Genomic DNA, 18,855 nt, shown 5'->3' on the forward strand with positions numbered 1-18,855 from the left:
TCCGAGGACATCAGGGTTATGAGCCCTGCGCGCTTCCACTGCGCCACGGCGCTTTAACAGCTGGAGTTTGATGTGGGTTTATATGACTCATCGTGGCAATTTTGAGTTTTTTTGGGAAAATTTTGATACACAAAAATGAATTATCATCTGATGGATTTAAAAGTTGTCAATGTTACACAGAGATCTGGTTGGGTAGTGGAATTCTACCGTATTGTTTGTTCTGTCTTCTTGACTGTTTTTTTAAGGGTTGTTGTTACTTGTTTGAATTCTTTTAAATTTGTAAAATTGCTGCAAAAATTATTCTTGTTGCGTAGTTCTAGAGTTTTAGTTTGAATACACTTCCATTTTCTTATATTATTTGTAAATAAAAGGCAATACTCTCCCGAATACAAGAGTAAGCTTCTCTGACGTAGGATATTCTTTTGTATTTGATAAGTGTCTTACGATCTACCATGCGTTAAAACAAACTTGATGTGTACGATTTTGCATATTCCTTGAAGAAAACAATTTTGGAAAGTAAATAAGTCTTTTGATAAGAAAGTCAAACAATACCATTCTCTACGACTTGTTTTCTTCTATGCCTGAAGAAAAACACGCTCATCATATTTGAAAATCCTCTAGAGGCAATGACTAATCAATCTATATTTATAAACAAACCGCGCTACCATTTGATATACTTGACATTTAAGGAACAAAAATTTCCGATGAGTTTGGAGATCATTCATTCACTTTCTTCTTGCTGTTGTCAAAAACTTAAGACTACCCAATGGAGACTACAGAAGAAGGGAGTATATACATTCCAATCCCACATTACCCACCCTTCAAATTACGTTCCTCTTTAATTGATAAAGATCCAGTAATATGGGTTCATTTACTTGAAGCATATATCAAACTTATTGAATATTTATTAGATCCCAATTCTGCCAAACTCTCAGTTAAATCGCAACAACAACTTCAATTATTTCTTAAAGTATTCCTTAGTGAGACATGTGAGGAAGAAACGAAGATATTTTCATTAGGTGCAATAAATCCTGATATTAAACAAAATACAACCATTCTTCGGGTTTATGTTTTTCAATTAATTAAGAATTATAGTTTTGTTAAATTGAATTTAACCGGAGAGGCAATATGGCATTTTGTTAGAATATATGGTAAGACTAACATTAATACTGTTAGAGGATTAGTGGATGGGACATATAAATCGAAATTTAATGATAATAAAAAATCAGGAAATATTTCCACCATTGGATCGGTTCAAAAGCATCTTGAGACTTTGATTATTAATGGGAAGTTAAGCCAAGATGATTTGGAATGTTTATCTACTTTGTTAGGACAACATACTGCATCGGTCAAAACAACTGTATCTATCGGGTCTGCCAATGCAGTCACCCGCAGGAAACAGGGAAATAAATCCGGCCAGTCGTCGTTGGCATTTGCTGAGAGTTTCGTAGATCTGAAATGGATAGAAATATTGGAAAAGCATTATGTTGGAGGTAAGGGTGTTTTTGCGGATGTTATAAAACAAGTCATGATCATATCTGTCATTTCATTGTCTACTGCTAAATTGGCAGCATTGACAATGGAATTGGGTATTTCCTCACTCCAAGCATTACAAGCATCGCCATTATTCAGTTCAATTATCATATCGGAGGCATACAAGGAATTAATCCCCAATTTAGAAGAGAGATTACCATTTTTAAGAAATGTAAACTTCAATGACGAAGACGACGAAGAAGAAGAATATGAGGATGATGATGATGATGGATTTGAACAAAACATAGAAGGAATCTCACTATTGATCGACCTCTTTCCCCAAATGACTGACTCTCAAGCTAAAACCATCCTCAAACAAAACAACGGAGACGTGGAACACGTCACTAACATGTTATTAGAAAACCCAGACATTATCTCCACCATCCCCGAACGTCTTCCCAAACCACCTAAATCCAAACCCAAACCAAAATCCAATCCTCAAATCACCATCAAATCGAAATCAAAACAACCAATCGCGCCAAAACGGTCAATTTATGACGATGACGAGATTTCAAAAGGTGATTTCTCCGGCACGACAGTCATATTTGGAAAGCAATCCCACTCTAAACAACTCGACCCCACTAGTGAAGAGCTTAAGAAGAAGACCCTTAATGCTGCATTGAGATTAATGTATGAGAGTGATGAGGATGAGCCTGATGATACCTATGATGATCAGGAGAAGATGAAAGGAGTGGCAAGCGGAGTCAATGATGATAGTGAAGCTAGGAAGGGGAAGGCTGGGGCTAAGATGCGTGTTCTCGAGGATGATGATAGCGGTAGTGGTAGTAGTAGTAGGAGTGGAATTGGGGAAGGGATTGATGAGAGAGAACGGTATTTGTTTGGGATTTTTAAGACTCAAGGTACTGGGTCATTTGAGAAATCTGCTAGGAAATCGAGTGGGAGACAGGCACTTAAGAAGAGTACTAGTTGGTCTGATGAGCAGATTGAAGGATGGTTGAGGATGTTGATTAAATCGCCGAGGAGGTTTAAGATATTGGAAGAGGATTTCTTTTATGGTGGTGGAAATCCGAATAGACGTGCTCGTAAGAATGTCCAGCAGCAGGAGCAAAACCAAGTACAGCAACAACAACCACAGAAGAAAACACAGCAAAAGGTTGATAATGATGAAGTTGATAAGAGTGAAAAGAAACAAAACTCTAAGAAAGAACCTAAAGATAGCAACAAGCAGTTTGGAAATGAAGGTGAGAAGAAACCACCCAAGTCAAAAGAGGCATCTAAACGTTCTAATGCCAGGAATGAGAAGAATAAGGCAAGTAAAGCCAATCATAATCGAAAGAGTCAACATGATAAAAAGAACATGAGTGGATTATAAGTAGTGCTTTTATAGAAGTTAATATATAAGTAGGCTCTCTGGATCTATATACAATGCAGGATATTGGCAAAAGCTACTAGGATCTCTTGGGATCGTTCGTCAGATCTGGTTGCAGAAGAGTCCAACTGGTAACGCGGTCTCAGTACGAAAGAAAAATTGCTTCGACAAATTTCGCACGGTAGAACGAAAATATCAACTTCGCCGACCCAACCACAGTTCAAGTCCATTTCATCTTATCAATAAACACTACAGACTATCGCTATCCAAAGAAATGATAAGTGCTCTTTTCTTATATGACGCTAAGGGAGATGTTCTCATTTCCAAATTATACAAAGACGATATCAAAAGGGCCATTGCCGATGTATTCCGAATCCAAGTCATAACTGCCCAACAATCACGAGATACAAGTATCAGTAGCAAATCACCTGTTCTTACCCTTGGATCAACATCTTTCATATATATCAAATCTGGGAATGTTTGGATATGTGCCGTGACTAGATCTAATCAAGATTGTGCTACAATTTTGGAATATTTATATAAATTAGAAGGATTCTTGAAGGTTGTATTATCCAATAATGAAAAGAAATTACAACTGGCAAAAGAATTGAATGATGAATTGATTACAAATAATTTCAATTTGGTTTATGAGATTATAAATGAACTGTGTGAATTTGGATATCCTACAAATTTGGATTTAAGTTATTTAAAAAATTTCATAACTTGTTTTAATGATACAAGTGCTAGTGATAATATATTTAAATTGATTCGAAAACAATCAACCAAGAAACGAGAAACCACTCCAGGTGTATCATCTCCAGTCAGAGACACTAGAGATTTAACTACTAGTAATATCACCTGGAGAGCACCAGGTATCAAATATCGACGCAATGAAATCTTCCTTAATGTTACTGAAAAGATTAATATTCTAATGAATTCCCAATCTGATATTCTTCGAAGTTATGTCGATGGATCAGTCCAAATGAAAACCCATCTTTCAGGCATGCCAGTATGTCGATTCGGTTTTAATGAAAACACCGTCCTAATTAACCCCCAAATCAACAATGGCAACAACACCACAACTAATCGAAACAATCGTGATGGGACAGTTGTTTTAGAAGATTCGAAGTTTCATCAGTGTGTTGAATTAAACATGTTTGAAACTGAACGTATTATTCAATTCATCCCGCCAGATGGTGAATTCCAATTAATGACCTATAATTGTCATCTGAATGTGAATATCCCCTTCCGAGTCTATCCACAAATCCAACCCATTGATAAGACAAGAATCATGTATAAGATCAGAATGAAATCGTTCTATCCGGTAAAAATCCCTGCTACCAATGTGTTATTGAGGATTCCAACCCCAAGAGGAGTTAGTTCGACATATGTCCTGAATATTACTGGTGGAAAGGCGAAATATCACCCTGAAGAGAATGAAATTCATTGGAATTTTAACAAATTCTTTGGAAATCAGGAACATGTGCTCACGGTGGAAGTTGAACTTAGAGAGAGTGATAAAGCAGCAACAGGTAGACCCGGGGATGTGAATTCTGATCTGTTGTTGTTGTATTGGAATAGGCCCCCAATGACATTAGATTTTAAGTTGGATATGGTGAGTTGTTCTGGTTTAACTGTAAGGTTTTTGAGAGTGTTGGAGAATGATAAATATAGAACTGTTAAATGGGTGAAATATTCATCTCAAGCTGGTTCATATGAGATTAGATATTAATAGTATTTGTATAACCAATAGATATAGACATAAGGAAGTGGATATCGTTTAAAATGCTTGACTCCTTCTATTCAGCTTAAGTATTGTAAAGAGAATCTTCGTAGTCTTCATATCTCTAATCTGGGGCTATCATCAACTCACACAAAGAAAACGTGGAGAGACGCTGGAGACGAAAGCCAAAAAGAAAAAAAAAAGTGAAACTCATCGAGAAAAAATCACAACACAATTTATTTTATATTCTTTGAGTCACAAACCACCCTAAACTCAAGGATAGAAGACACACAAGAATGCGTGACTTAGTAGTATTAGCAGGATCACTGCATCCAAATCTTACCCGTGCAATTTGCAGAAACCTAACAATCGCCCCAGTCGAAGTCATATCTCGTAAATTCTCCAATGGAGAAACCTCAATAGAAATCAAAGATTCAGTTCGAGAAAAAGATGTATTCATTATTCAATCTGGTTGTGGACATGTTAATGACAATTTCATTGAATTATTAATCATGATTGCTGCATGTAAGACCGCTAGTGCCAAAAGAGTAACAGCTGTCTTACCATTGTTTCCATATTCTAGACAACCTGATGTTCCTCATTTAGCTAATTTAACAGGAGCTCCAAAAGTAAGTACCAAAAAGGATACTTATACTTTTGAAAGTGCACCAGGCACACCGAGACCATTATCTGGAAGAGAAGAGAAGAAGTTTCAATTAGGGATGCCACAGGTGAATACTGGTTCCAACACCCCCAAGAGTTCCAATCCTGGTGTTAAGAGTCCAATACCTATTAAATCGACATATACTGCCAAATCTATAAGTACCAACCCAGCAGCCAGTTTAAGCAATATGTTTAGTCAAGTAGATGCACAAGGTCGTAACGAAAGTGGATATAAACAATGGATATCACCCAATGGTACTTTGATTGCCAATTTATTGACTACCGCGGGTGCTGATAGAATGATAACTATGGATTTACATGATCCTCAATTCCAAGGATTTTTTAATATCCCAGTTGATAATTTATACCTGCGTCCATTATTACAACATTATATTACTCAATATATTCCAAATTATTTGGAATGTGTTATCGTTAGTCCTGATAGTGGTGGTGCTAAGAGAGCAACTGCAGTTGCGGATGCTATTGGATGTCCGTTTGCGTTGATTCATAAAGAGCGTCGTGCGAAAGTTGCTAAGAATCCTCCTCTGACAAGTGCTGGATCAGCAGGAGCAGCAGCAGCTGGTTCAGTAGCTGGTGGTGCAGCCGCAGCCATGGGAATTTCTCAATCACTTGGTACGACTACAATGGTAGCGACTACTATGTTAGTTGGAGATGTTAAAGATAAAGCTTGTATTCTTATTGATGATTTAGTGGATACATCATATACGATAACTAGAGCTGCCAAATTATTAAAAGATCAAGGTGCAAAATATGTTTATGCTTTAGTTACTCATGGTATTTTCAGTGGTGATGCTGTTAATCGTATCAATAAGAGTGCAATTGATAAAGTCATCACTACCAATTCCGTACCTCAAAGTGATACAGCTGATGTGTTTGGTGAAGATAAATTTGAAGTGTTGGATGTGAGTAGAATCTTTGCTGAAGCTATTAGAAGAATTAATAATGGCGAGAGTGTAAGTATGTTGTTTGATCATGGATGGTAGAAGCGTATAAATTATACTTTTTTATAGAAATAAATTTGGTTGTATATATTCATCATTCTGTCGGTTGGTCCAATCGATACCTTAGTCTGAGTCATAGACACATTGAGAGGGAGGACTTCGTAAACCAAGATGGCCAGATCTGGTCCGAGTAGATCTGATATTCTAATTTGTTTCGGAGTTTTTGTTGCCAAACGGGAGTTTACTCCGAACTCCGGGGTTACAATAATTTATATGTGTGTTGCGTTTCAAGAAAATAAACACGAGTCCCCGTGTATTTAAACATACAGAGAGCAACTTAAAGAATCAGACAGAACAGACAGACAATTCAAAACAGACAGAAAAAGGGTTGGGAAAACGAAGTAAGCAATGGAAAACGATGAAAGTGAAAAACTTTTCAATACTGTCCGCATATCCGGATTTATTATTTACTCCACGAACTAAAGTTTAGTTGGTACGTTTCTCCCCCTCCTTTTTTACTCCCCACCACCGTTGTTGTGCCAATTTAAAAATTCTAGACTTGAATATAAAACCTTTCTTAAAAGGAACTCTTTAGCGGCATTTTCTAAAAATAACCATTTTTTTTGGCAGTAAACGAGGGCATTTCGAACTTAACCTGTAAAAAAATAAAACCTAACTTGTAAAATAATTAAGGCGCAACATTTCGTTACAAATTAAGAAACTGAATCAGCAAGGCGAAGTGGCTGGGATTTCATCAACTTCATACCTATTTTTAAAGGAGAAAATATTAGCTATGCGAGTTTTCGAGATTACTACTTCGTAATTGAATGACCTCGTTTGAATAAATGAAATAAGTCATGAAAAAAGCTGGATGTGATCTTGTGATGGCAAAGGGCCTTTCCTGAAATTTTACATGTTAGTTTTACACTTTGAAAGCTTGAACGGCTTTTGACGGAATCTACTTTTTTTAATACGGACAGTTTTTCGGGATCTAAAAAATATTCCATTGCTTTTTTTTTTCTCGCTTTGCGAATCTGTCGTGACAGATTCTCAAATTTTGCAAGTTTTCCCCGGATTTTCTAGACTGTTGAGTTTTTTTTTTTTCGCTTGTCGTTGCCTATAGCGATTTTTTCTGCCGCCCCACCCCCCCCTCCATGGGATGGCATCGCCAGAGGACATCCACAATTTAACCTTTTTCTTGCCTATCAGTGCCACCACCACACCTTGGAAAATTACGAAAATGTAACATCGTTATTGTTACAAGAGAGCATCTGCAGCAACTATGAAAGGTTAATACTCCACAAGAAATTGTAAATAACTATTATAATTGTCAGATAAAAATAAAATATAAAATTTTAGTGGGACGTCTCGGAGGTTAATTACCAAGTTGGGCCAATTAATGTCATTGTTTATTAAAATAAATTTGAGTTGGAAAATTTAAAAATAAATTTTTATTTTGGGTCATCTTTGAATTACTGATCAATATGTAAATGACCACCATATGCCTCGTTTGAGGGAATATTGTGGAGTAAAAGTATTCCGGACATTCCTATGGATCAACCAATTTAATGCCACATAAACTAAACTCATTAAAGAATTTTTCTATTGCCTTACGGATTAAATTCAACAATAAAGCTCTCAAAACCTTAAACCTGTAAAAAGAACATTAAAAACTGTAAAAACAATGAAGACCGAAGCATTTCGGTTTTCCCCATTTATTTTTTATTTTTTTTTTTATTGGGCTTTTGTGAAAAATAAAAAATAGTATAGTGTCTGGAATCGTTTTAGTTTTAATGTCATTTAATTACCCAAAAAAAGGGAGAACAACTCAGACAGACAGTTTCTTTCACTTTGGTATAAATATCAATTAAAATTCCCATAAAATTTCAATTTAACTTTTTTTTTAGATTTTCTTCTTTTTCTTTTTATTTCAATCAACCCTTCCCCCAAGTTTTCACTACTCCCCCCTTCGCATCCATCCACCCCCCCTTTTTTTTTAAATAATACAAAAAGATGACTGCTGCTTCTGCTCTTGAATCTGGTATTCAAAATTTGAACATATATAAGAATGTTGGTGATAATGAATCAGCCGCAAGTCTTAAACATGGTTATATTGATTCTCCATTTCAAGGTAAGAAAGATCAATTTGATCAAGTTTTAGATTATTTGGATTCAACTGGTTTCATTCCTGAATCATTAATTGAATCTGAAACTAAATGGTTTTATGAATGTTTAGGTATTGATGATGTATTTTTCGCTAGATCTTCTCCACAAGAAATTGCTTCCCATATTCATGCTTTATATTCTTGTAAAGTTCAAGCTTATTCAAGTATCAATTTAGATGGTGATCAACCTTTAATTAGCTACAAACGTGAATCTGATGATCATGCAGTATTTTTTGATACTGTGGATACTGATCGTTATCAAAGAAATCAATTTGAATCTACCATTGATGATAAATACATTGATCCAAGTTGTACTGCTGATAAGAGTCACCGTACTGAATATTTCAGTGCTCCATTGAATTATAAATCAGATGCTATTTTACTGGGTGTTTACCAAAAGAACAAGGAATTGAAAGAACAATATGTTAGATTATTCTTTGTTTACAAGAATCAATATAATATTCAAGAAGAAGTTTCTCCAAATGAAACTGATATCAATAAGATTGGTGATTCTACCTTTTTGAAGATTGCTTCCGAAAAGACTAAGAGTTTATACCTGGAAATCATTGGTGATGTTATTAAGACTACCGGTCCTGTTATTAGACATTTCCCACTTGAAGATACTGAAGAATACAGAGTTGTTATTGGTTACAGACAAAAGACTTCTGCTAGATATAATTCTGCTTTAAGTGATTTAGCTAACTATTACAAGCTACACACTACTAGAAAATATGTTGAACAATTTGCTAATGGTGTCACTATTATTTCCATGTATGTTACTTCCAAGTCGAAAAAATCTCAAGTTGATTTGTCAATTTATCAAGTTATTAAGGAAGCTTCTTTATTATATTGTATTCCTCACAATTATTTCCACGATAGATTCATTGAAGGTGAATTATCATTACAAGAAGCCATTTATGCTCAATCCGGTGTTATTTTTGTTACTCATTTCTTGAATCGTCTTGGTCCAGAATATTCAAAATTGATTTCCTTATTAGATCCATCAAAATCCGAAGAACATGCTGAAGTTTTAGGTAGTTTAAAGAGAAGATTAAGATCTGAAACTTATACTCAAGATTACATTAAGGAAGTTTTTGATACTAGAAGAGATATTGTCCGTAAATTATATCGTTCATTTGCTGATGTCCATTATATTAGATCTTCCATGGAAAAGACTTTAAGTTACCAAAGATTATCTCAAATCACTCCAGTTGGCTCCGAAGCTGAATTTGAACAATTATTGAACCGTGAATGTTCTCAAAATGAACATCATGCTATTGTTTTAAGAGCCTTGTATGCTTTCAACAAGTCTATTTTGAAAACTAACTTCTATACTTCCACCAAGGTTGCCCTTTCCTTCAGATTAGATCCATCCTTCTTGCCTGCATCTGAATACCCAGAACGTCCATATGGTATGTTCTTTGTTGTTGGTTCTGATTTCAGAGGTTTCCATATTAGATTTAGAGATATTGCTCGTGGTGGTATTAGAATTGTTAGATCTAGATCTCAAGATGCTTATAATGTCAATGCTCGTAACTTATTTGATGAAAACTATAACTTGGCAAACACTCAACAACGTAAGAATAAGGATATTCCAGAAGGTGGTTCCAAGGGTGTTATTTTATTAGATCCAACTTCTTCTGCTCAAGATCGTCCACAAGCTTGTTTTGAAAAGTATATTGATGCTTTAATTGATTTATTATTGAAACAACATATTCCTGGTGTCAAGGATACATACGTTGACTTGTACAAGAAGCCAGAAATTTTATTCCTTGGTCCAGATGAAGGTACTGCTGGTTATACCAATTGGGCTACTTTACATGCTCGTGATCGTGGTGCTCCATGGTGGAAGTCTTTCTTAACTGGTAAGAGTCCAGAATTGGGTGGTATTCCTCATGATGAATATGGTATGACTACTTTATCTGTTCGTGCTTATGTCAATAAGATTTATGAAAAGTTGAATATTGATGATAGCAAGATTAGAAAATTCCAAACTGGTGGTCCAGATGGTGATTTAGGATCTAATGAAATTTTACTTTCTAGAGGTGAAAACTATGTTGGTCTTGTTGATGGTTCTGGTGTTATCTGTGATCCTAAAGGTTTGGATAAGGAAGAATTAATCAGATTGGCCAAGGAACGTAAGATGATTGAACATTATGATAGATCAAAATTATCTCCTCAAGGTTATGTTGTTTTGGTTGATGATATGGATGTCACTTTACCTAATGGACAAGTTGTCACTACTGGTGTTGCATTCAGAAACACTTTCCACACTAAGTTAAAGGAACAATATGGTGCTCATGGTGTTGATTTATTTGTACCATGTGGTGGTAGACCAGCTGCTATTGATACTCACAATGTTCATGATTTCATTGATGAAAAGACTGGTAAATCAATTATTCCATACTTTGTTGAAGGTGCTAACTTATTCATTACTCAATCTGCTAAACTTATCTTGGAAAAGGCTGGTGGCATTGTTATTTTCAAGGATGCTTCAACCAACAAGGGTGGTGTTACTTCTTCTTCATTAGAAGTTCTTTCCGCATTGGCATTTGATGATAAATCTTTCCTTGAAAACATGTGTGTTAACTCAGAAACTGGTGCCAAGCCTCAATTCTATAAGGATTATGTTAAGGATGTTCAAAAGATTGTTGTCAAGAATGCTGAATCTGAATTTGAAGCTCTTTGGAAACTTCATCAAGATACTGGAAAACCATTCACTATTCTTTCTGATGAATTATCTGTTGCTATCAATAAGCTTGGTGATGAATTGGCTAATTCCAAAGAACTTTGGGATGATGATGTTGCTTTCAGAAATGCTGTTTTGTTAGATTCTTTGCCACCATTATTATTGGAACAAGTTGGTATTGAAAATGTTTTGGTTCGTGTTCCAGAAGCTTATTTAAGAGCTATTTTTGCTACTTATTTGGCATCCAAGTTTGTCTACTCTAGAGGAGTTGACTCTAATCCAGCTAAGTTTTTGGAATTTATTAGTTCTCTTAGAAAAGAATTTGTTAAATTGGGTTTACTTAAATATTAAGTTTAACTCTTTGCAATGTGTTTAGATGTTTTATATTTAATTTAATTATTTAGTATTTGTATTTCAAGTTTTTATAAATGTATTTATATTATTGTTAGAGCTTTAGATAGAAGACAGGTTCTCACTCTTACTTAGTTTCAAATTAAGAGATGGAGATTGCATAGTAGATAAATCGATCAATTGAACTTCAATATTTTCCTCATTAAATATTGCACTCTCTCTCTCCGTATTGGTAAACTGTCTTCCTTCATCAATTTCGCCTTAGTCGACTTTGCCAACGCTTTTCTGCCTAATAGTTGGGCGGAGGTTGAAGATACAACTTTCTCGATACTCGAGAAGTTTATAAAAAGTAAGTGAGCGGTACTGAGATGTATCCTTGATGTGTTATCATTACCAGGAAACAGTGGGCTTCTAGTCTGCTCAAGATAAATTCCTAGCATAGAATCGAACAAGATCTGGTAGTCTAGTAATAATGTATATTTCAAATATACTGACTCTATTTACATTTCTTCAAAATAAATAACCAACATTACCTCATTCTCTATGAGCAAAATCATTCACTCGATTCATCACCTTTCTATTGTTTTTGTTGCGAAGCTGGCTTGTTTTCAACAGGTGATTCAGACTTTTCAGGTAATGCAACTTCTTCATATTTCGACAACATATAATCAGCTGTACCGGCAAATATCATTGTGGAAAATCCAATATAGTAACGAGCCTTAAGTGGAAGCGACATCCATTGCTTATACAACAGCATATTTGATCTTGTTTGCGTGTTTCTTAGTCTCCAAGGAATTGCTGAATATTCAAGATGAAAAGATTCAAGAAATTTTTTACTTCGGTTTTTGTTGGACCAATTAGGTAATTCTATTCCGCTTTTTTCAGAGCGCAAGAGATGAGCTTTATTGCAACGAGCCTTTTCATTTGTTGGAAGTTATAGAGCTAGCAATACTCTTAAGATGTCAATACCCAATAGTAAAAGATTCGCTGTCACTAAGACAGATCTTCCTCCATGTTGCCTACGCATTCATCCCGAAAACTCGACACAAATTATTATTGGAACTTACAAACTAGAAGATAATGGGACAAGACATGGTTCATTAAACTACTACCATTACGAGAACAACGAATTCACATTAAGACAATCATTCCCAACACCAGGAGCAATTCTAGACGTGAAATTCAATCCTAGAGACAGTACGAAGATTCTCACAGTTGACTCAATTGGTCATGTCATATATTGGAACTTCGAAAATGACCAACTCTCAATTCTCAATGACAAACAAGTCACCGACTCCGACGATATCCTTATCACATCCTGTCTCTTCTCCCCAACAGATCCAGAATCAGTATTATTAACATTCACAGACGGGACAAGTGCACTCTTCAACCTTAACAGATTCGAAATCTCACTTTGGTTAGATACCCAACACGAACTCGAATGCTGGACCGGAGCATTTGGAGAAATAGGCGAGTTGAGCAATGTGGTGTATACAGGTGGAGACGATTCTAGACTAATAGCACATGATTTGAGATCGGGGGAGCATATTTGGACAACTTCAAGAAATCAGCATGATGCAGGTGTGGTGTCGATCCTCTCACCGGGTCCGGATTGGAACACAACCAATCCACATACTTTATGGACCGGGTCGTATGATGATCAATTGAGGGTGTTTGATTTAAGAGTAATGGATAAGGGGAATCCAAGTCTTTTGCCAGGATATATACCTAAACTACTCCATCTGGAGAATTTGGGTGGTGGGGTATGGAGATTGATCCCTAGTCCGGTTAGTGGTGATGATAGAGTATTGGTATGTTGCATGTATGACGGAGCAAGGATTGTTAATCTTGACGAACAATCACATTTCACTGTCGATAGATATTTTAAACGAGATCATGAGAGTATGTGTTATGGAGCCGATTGGTCCCCTGATGCCAAATTTGTAGCAACTTGTTCATTCTACGATAATGTCGTACAGACGTGGTCCCCGGATGAAATAGATACATAGATTCAAAATATACAAAAAATATACAATTATGTAAATAAACTTAAATCTAATGGCACAGACGATCCTCTTCCACTAGGATATAACTTCTTCGTATTCTCGTACCTACGTGGGTTCGGCAATGCGTTAGCATTGGAGAATTTAAACCTTCCTTTATCTTCAATTACAATCTTCGTTGAGGCAGTGGCGGTTTTTGTCCTGCCGAGACTTGGATTTATCGTATATGCCAGAGCAGAAATCTTTCGCAATGATGAACCAGCGTGTTGTTGCAGATCCAAGTCATTATATGTAGATGATCCTGGCGGTGGAGGTGGTGGTGCCACTTTCTTATATACGTTGTTGGAAAGTGTAGCTGGCGTAGATGTTGGTGGTGATGGGGCAGCTGGAGGCAAAGATGGAGGAGCAGCTGGAGGCAAAGATGGAGGAGCAGTGGGAGGTAATACTGGAGGAGCTGCTGGTGGAATAGGTGGAGCTACTGGCGGCGAATATGATTCTTTCTGCACTGGAGGAGGATTGAATTGTGGTGGCATTGCTGGAGGTGCACTTGGAATTGGTGGTGCCATACTTGGGATTGGTGGAGCAACTGGGGGTGCACTTGATATTGATGGAGCAGCTTCTGGTACTGATGGGGGCACTGGTGGCGCCTGGGGTGGAGAATCATGAGCATGCGACTTGTGTTTGAACGGATTAAATCCAAATCTCTTCTTTTCTTCATGTTTCTTTTCTGGAACTTCAACTGGAGGTGCCAGGGGGATAGTTGGGGGTGCTGGAGGTACTTGAGGTATGTGTGGAATAGCAACCTTGGTTGGCGTTTTCCGTTTAGGTGGCTCTTTTGAAGGAGCAGGCGTAGATGCTTCGGAATTCACAGTAGAATAACCACTTTCTCCATCTACGACAAACTTGTCATTTCTCTTGGCGGCGATTTGGGAGAGGAATGGTAATCCTCCAGCAGCAGGACTTGGGCTAGGACTTCTTCCTGGCTTGGATGTGGCTGGCACTCCTAATGACGTCGAAGGAGGAGGGGGGCCCGGAGGTGGTGGTGGAGGTGGTGGTGGAGGTGGTGTTGGAGCAGATGCTTTAGGAATCAGCACAGGAGGAGCCGGTGGAGGAGGTGGAACTGAAGCTGGCAATACTGGTGGCGGAGGTGGAATAGATGCTGGCAATGCTGGTGGTGGAGGTGGAATAGATGTTGGCAATGCTGGTGGCCCCCCTGCCGGAATTGGAGGTGGTAGACTTGACACAGGAGGTTGTGCATGTGGAACCTTGGTTGAATCAATCACATTCTTATCGTCTCGCTTTGCATTAATTTGGGCCAAGAACGGTAATCCGCCAGCTGGTAAACCTGGAATAGGAGTACTGCCCTTATTTGAATTACTGGCTGATAAAGCTGCTGCTGCTGGAGGTGGTGGTGGAGGTGGAGGTGGAGCATTTCCTGGGAGTGGTGGAGCCATGGATGGGAGTGGTGGAGGCATTGATGGAACTGGTGGTGCAGCAGGTGGTGTAGGAGATACATTCTCAATCGAGCTAATAGAACTCTTCTTCAAATGGCCTGATTTACCGGGTCTAGTTGGAGGAATCTTGGGTGCTGCCTGAGGAATAGATGGTGGCGGAGGTGCCTGAGTTGGAATTGGTGGCGCTCCCGGTGGAAGTCCGCTGGGAAGTGGAGGTGCAAATGATGGTACTGGAGGAGGGGCTGGTGCAGATGGCATTTCTATTGAATTCCTCTTTGGTGGTCTTGTGCCAGGAACTACAGGTGGCTCTGCGTGTTTTGCAGGTCTTGAAGTTGGAATATGTGGCGTTGGTGCTGGTGCATTATTGTTCATTCCTGGAATTGGAATCTTTGGAGCAGAAGGAGGAACTATTCCTGCTCTATTATCTACATGTTTCAATTTTGGCATTCCTCCTGCAAAAATATCACCTAATTGCGGAGCTCCTGAAGGTTTGACTGACCCATGGCTGCTGCCACCACCAGTCATTGGAGTTGGGGAGGTTGGTGGCATTGACGTTGATATTGACGTTTTCCCTTCTATCAAAGGTTTAGATTTATCTACTGTGACTGCTTTCTTCAATTTCATTCCCTTTCTAATGTCTCCCAATAATGCATCCCTTCCAGCAGGCATAGCCGGAGGTGGACCCAGTTGCAAAGCCCCAGGAGGTGGTGGTCCGGGAGGTGGTGGAGGACCTGGAGGCGGTGGTGGAGGTGGAGGACCGGCCATTGCTAATGTCTTATCAAGGTCTTACTAAATTAATTGAAAAGTGAATACTATTGTAGATAGGAATAACAAAAAAAAAAGAGGATTGCGATTTTGACTTACGATCAGTCGGTATGGGTTTTCCCACAAAGAAAAATCAAAGATTGAAATTTGAGTCAATGTACACGACTTCTATTAATCTATATAATATACACTTATACTTATACATCCATTACTTAACTCCCCATGATAAGTTATCATAACCGAATAGCCATGGTCCAATTGTATGTCTTACAGCAATCATAAAGATACCAATTATGAATTGGAAAGTTAATATTAATGTACATAATTGGTTCTCTTTCATTGGACCAAACCAAACCAAAAAGAGATTAATGATTGTCATATTGGAGAATCTAATAATCTTATTATTCTGTTTAGGATCTCTTTGTAATTTGATTAGTTTGAATAATTCTAATACTGTAAGCATTAGTATTTGCAATTTGTTTGGATTGGTTGATACTTCTCCAAAACTTGGAGACATTAACCCTGATTCAACATTAAATTTAGGTAATCTATGTCTTGGACAAGGAACGATATGAAATAATTGAGGAACTGAATAAACGAAATTGATGATTTGCGGTAATAAGAATATCAATAGAGTTTTGGAGAAATGTCCCAAGATACCTACTACTGCAAATACCATCCCACTGAAATAACAATATGTGTCACCAACAAACACTCTGGCAGGATACCAATTCATTTGTAACAATGCTAATGAAACGCCAACGAAAGGAATAATAAAAATCACGGAGAATAAATGAGAATCATAAGCAGCTTGTGCAATATTGGGAGTGAAAAGATAACAAAAATCGTTAATAAGGAATATGATAGCTAATACTATTGATTGTCCAACTTCTAATCCGTTGATACCAGCTAAAATGTTAATTGAATTAGGAGAAAAGATCGAGACTGCTGACATGTAGACATAATAAAATATACCTAAATCAAGTAATTTAGGAACAGCATCAGGTACAACATAGTCTGTTTGTAAAGTACGGAATGATAATCCAGTTACCATAGTTACAACGTGATTACCCAATCTAATGATATCATTTATGAGATTAATTAATTGACATCCTCCAGGAATTTCAAATACAAATTGAGGAATCACCACAGAAGTCACACTGAAATCAACATAGTAAACAATAAGTAATGGCAAAGAAGCAATTGCTGGCATGAAGAATTTATGACGCCATCTGATATCAAATAAATCATCAAGGAATCCCAAGATAATTGTACTTTGTAAACAAATAATTCCACTTAAATATTCAGCCAATTTATTATGAGGAAATAATCTATTATTGGCCAATGAAAGATATTGCTGAATATAATTACTAGTAATCACTTCATCATTTGATAATGCTGTGAAAGTAACCAAATATTTGAAGAATATGAATGGAATTAATCCAAACATTAAAAACATATATGTCAATGCTGCAACTAATCCCATAGTCTCGGGTATTTCGGAAACAGGCGGAGGTTTAGATAAATCCTTCCCCTTTAATCCAATCTTCATAAAACTGGATGAAAGTCGTGGTATGATCAGAACAGTGACAACATAACCAATACAACCAAATGCTACCAGAGTCCTTAATGGATTGTTGGTGGTAATTGCTGCTGCTGATGCAATTAACACAGCAACACGAAAGAATTTGGAATTGAGCATTGTTCTCATTGTGAGTCTTTCTATAAAGTCTATGTCACTCTTGGATGTCTTGTTGCAGACAAACTTTGAAGAAGACCCTTATTCTGTACTTGGTTCCAGGAAAACATAAGCTGAAAAAATAAAAATAACACGTTGTAAGAAAATAAAAAAAAATAATTACGACCCAATTTTGACAGTCCGTTCATTTTGTACGTACCAACGCTCGCCCCAGAGAATTCCAATTCCAGTTCAAAACCTCCGTAGTAGGGACTTAGTACCAGAAGAAAAAACATTCTCCACTAAATTGAGCTCATCTTCTTCCGTACCCACCCACAAATATCTTTTGTCTTTTTTTCTATCAATCACTTTATTTTCCCAGTACCAAATAATTACAACTAATCAATTACATCCAATTAAAGTAATGAAGCCATTCTTGACAGGTCATGAGGAATTAATCCACGACATCAAATATGATTATTACGGTAAACACATAGCAACAGTCTCATCCGATCAACATATTAAAGTATTTGACTTGGATTCAGCTACATCGTCTTGGATATTGAATGATCTGTGGAAAGCCCATGATTCATCAATTATCAGAGTATCTTGGGCCCATCCTGAATTTTCCAGTTCTAAAATAATCGCATCTTGTTCATTCGATAGAACTGTAAAAATATGGCAAGAACAACCTGATGAATTACATGGTTCTGGTAGGAGATGGACCAAATTGGCAACTTTGGCAATCGAATCTTATGGACCAATATATGATGTTGTGTTTGCTCCTAATCATCTTGGTTTTAAATTGGGATGTGTTGGTTCTGATGGGATCTTTAGGATTTATGAATCGATGGAACCTAATGATTTAAGTAATTGGGCTTTAACTACTGAAATACCAATATTAAATCTGCAATTGCCAGCAAAGAGTTTACAAAGTAGTTTTGCTATTGAATGGTGTCCATCAAAGTTTACTAAAACAGAAAAATTCATAGTTGCGGCTTTGGATCAAGGGTTTATATATGGTACTACAGTCTCATCTCAAGATCGTAAAATCAATGAAGAAGGGATCTACTCAGGAGCTAGTTCTCATGTTGATACACATATTGATAATGAACATGAACATGAACTTGAACGAAGTAAGGATTCGGACTCCAAATATGTTAAACTAGGGAATCTACCTGAACATAATGGATTGATTAGATCTGTTTGTTGGGCTCCCTCAATGGGTAGAAATTACCATTTAATTGCAACTGGTTGTAAAGATGGTTTTGTAAGAATATTTAAAGCTACAGAAACTTCACTGGGAGATTTGAAAATTGAGACATTGGCCAAATTAAGTGATCATAAACTGGAAGTATGGCGAGTTAATTGGAACATGACGGGGACTATACTTTCATCAGCAGGAGATGATGGTAAACTAAGACTTTGGAAGTGTAATTATTTGAGTGAATGGAAGTGTATGAGTGTTATAAATACAAGTAATCGGTCAGATAACCGTACTATAGAGGCAGATCCAATAAAAACAAAGTAGAAATGTAC

The 18,855-nt window shown here is 37.0% G+C and overlaps 8 protein-coding genes across 8 annotated transcripts; 6 read left to right on the top strand and 2 right to left on the bottom strand. All coding sequences in view use genetic code 12, as the record gives it.

Annotated features, from left to right (window-relative positions):
* Positions 1-766: 766 nt before the first annotated feature.
* J8A68_005029 (uncharacterized protein) lies at positions 767-2,866 on the top strand (the record flags this gene model as incomplete). Its single annotated transcript, XM_049409051.1, has 1 exon — positions 767-2,866. The coding sequence occupies one exon, from the start codon at positions 767-769 to the stop codon at positions 2,864-2,866; it is 2,100 nt and encodes a 699-aa protein (XP_049261684.1).
* A 271-nt stretch (positions 2,867-3,137) lies between these two features.
* Positions 3,138-4,595, top strand: APM4 (Apm4p; the record flags this gene model as incomplete). The annotated part of the gene is made up of 1 exon (XM_049409052.1): positions 3,138-4,595. The coding sequence occupies one exon, from the start codon at positions 3,138-3,140 to the stop codon at positions 4,593-4,595; it is 1,458 nt and encodes a 485-aa protein (XP_049261685.1).
* Positions 4,596-4,882: 287 nt separating this feature from the next.
* Positions 4,883-6,253, top strand: PRS5 (ribose phosphate diphosphokinase subunit; the record flags this gene model as incomplete). The annotated part of the gene is made up of 1 exon (XM_049409053.1): positions 4,883-6,253. The coding sequence occupies one exon, from the start codon at positions 4,883-4,885 to the stop codon at positions 6,251-6,253; it is 1,371 nt and encodes a 456-aa protein (XP_049261686.1).
* Positions 6,254-8,224: 1,971 nt separating this feature from the next.
* GDH2 (glutamate dehydrogenase (NAD(+))) lies at positions 8,225-11,416 on the top strand (the record flags this gene model as incomplete). The annotated part of the gene is made up of 1 exon (XM_049409055.1): positions 8,225-11,416. The coding sequence occupies one exon, from the start codon at positions 8,225-8,227 to the stop codon at positions 11,414-11,416; it is 3,192 nt and encodes a 1,063-aa protein (XP_049261687.1).
* A 959-nt stretch (positions 11,417-12,375) lies between these two features.
* On the top strand, positions 12,376-13,425 carry J8A68_005033 (diphthamide synthase; the record flags this gene model as incomplete). The annotated part of the gene is made up of 1 exon (XM_049409056.1): positions 12,376-13,425. One exon carries the CDS (start codon positions 12,376-12,378, stop codon positions 13,423-13,425), a length of 1,050 nt encoding a protein of 349 aa, XP_049261688.1.
* A 26-nt stretch (positions 13,426-13,451) lies between these two features.
* Positions 13,452-15,638, bottom strand: VRP1 (Vrp1p; the record flags this gene model as incomplete). The annotated part of the gene is made up of 1 exon (XM_049409057.1): positions 13,452-15,638. One exon carries the CDS (start codon positions 15,636-15,638, stop codon positions 13,452-13,454), a length of 2,187 nt encoding a protein of 728 aa, XP_049261689.1.
* Positions 15,639-15,846: 208 nt separating this feature from the next.
* On the bottom strand, positions 15,847-17,349 carry ALG7 (UDP-N-acetylglucosamine--dolichyl-phosphate N-acetylglucosaminephosphotransferase; the record flags this gene model as incomplete). The annotated part of the gene is made up of 1 exon (XM_049409058.1): positions 15,847-17,349. The coding sequence occupies one exon, from the start codon at positions 17,347-17,349 to the stop codon at positions 15,847-15,849; it is 1,503 nt and encodes a 500-aa protein (XP_049261690.1).
* A 391-nt stretch (positions 17,350-17,740) lies between these two features.
* Positions 17,741-18,847, top strand: SEH1 (Seh1p; the record flags this gene model as incomplete). The annotated part of the gene is made up of 1 exon (XM_049409059.1): positions 17,741-18,847. The coding sequence occupies one exon, from the start codon at positions 17,741-17,743 to the stop codon at positions 18,845-18,847; it is 1,107 nt and encodes a 368-aa protein (XP_049261691.1).
* Between the last annotated feature and the right edge of the window lie 8 nt (positions 18,848-18,855).

The sequence above is a fragment of the Hemisphaericaspora subhashii genome (genome assembly GCF_019202705.1).
Source record: "Hemisphaericaspora subhashii strain CBS 10753 chromosome Unknown scaffold30, whole genome shotgun sequence".
NCBI lineage: Eukaryota > Fungi > Ascomycota > Pichiomycetes > Serinales > Debaryomycetaceae > Hemisphaericaspora > Hemisphaericaspora subhashii.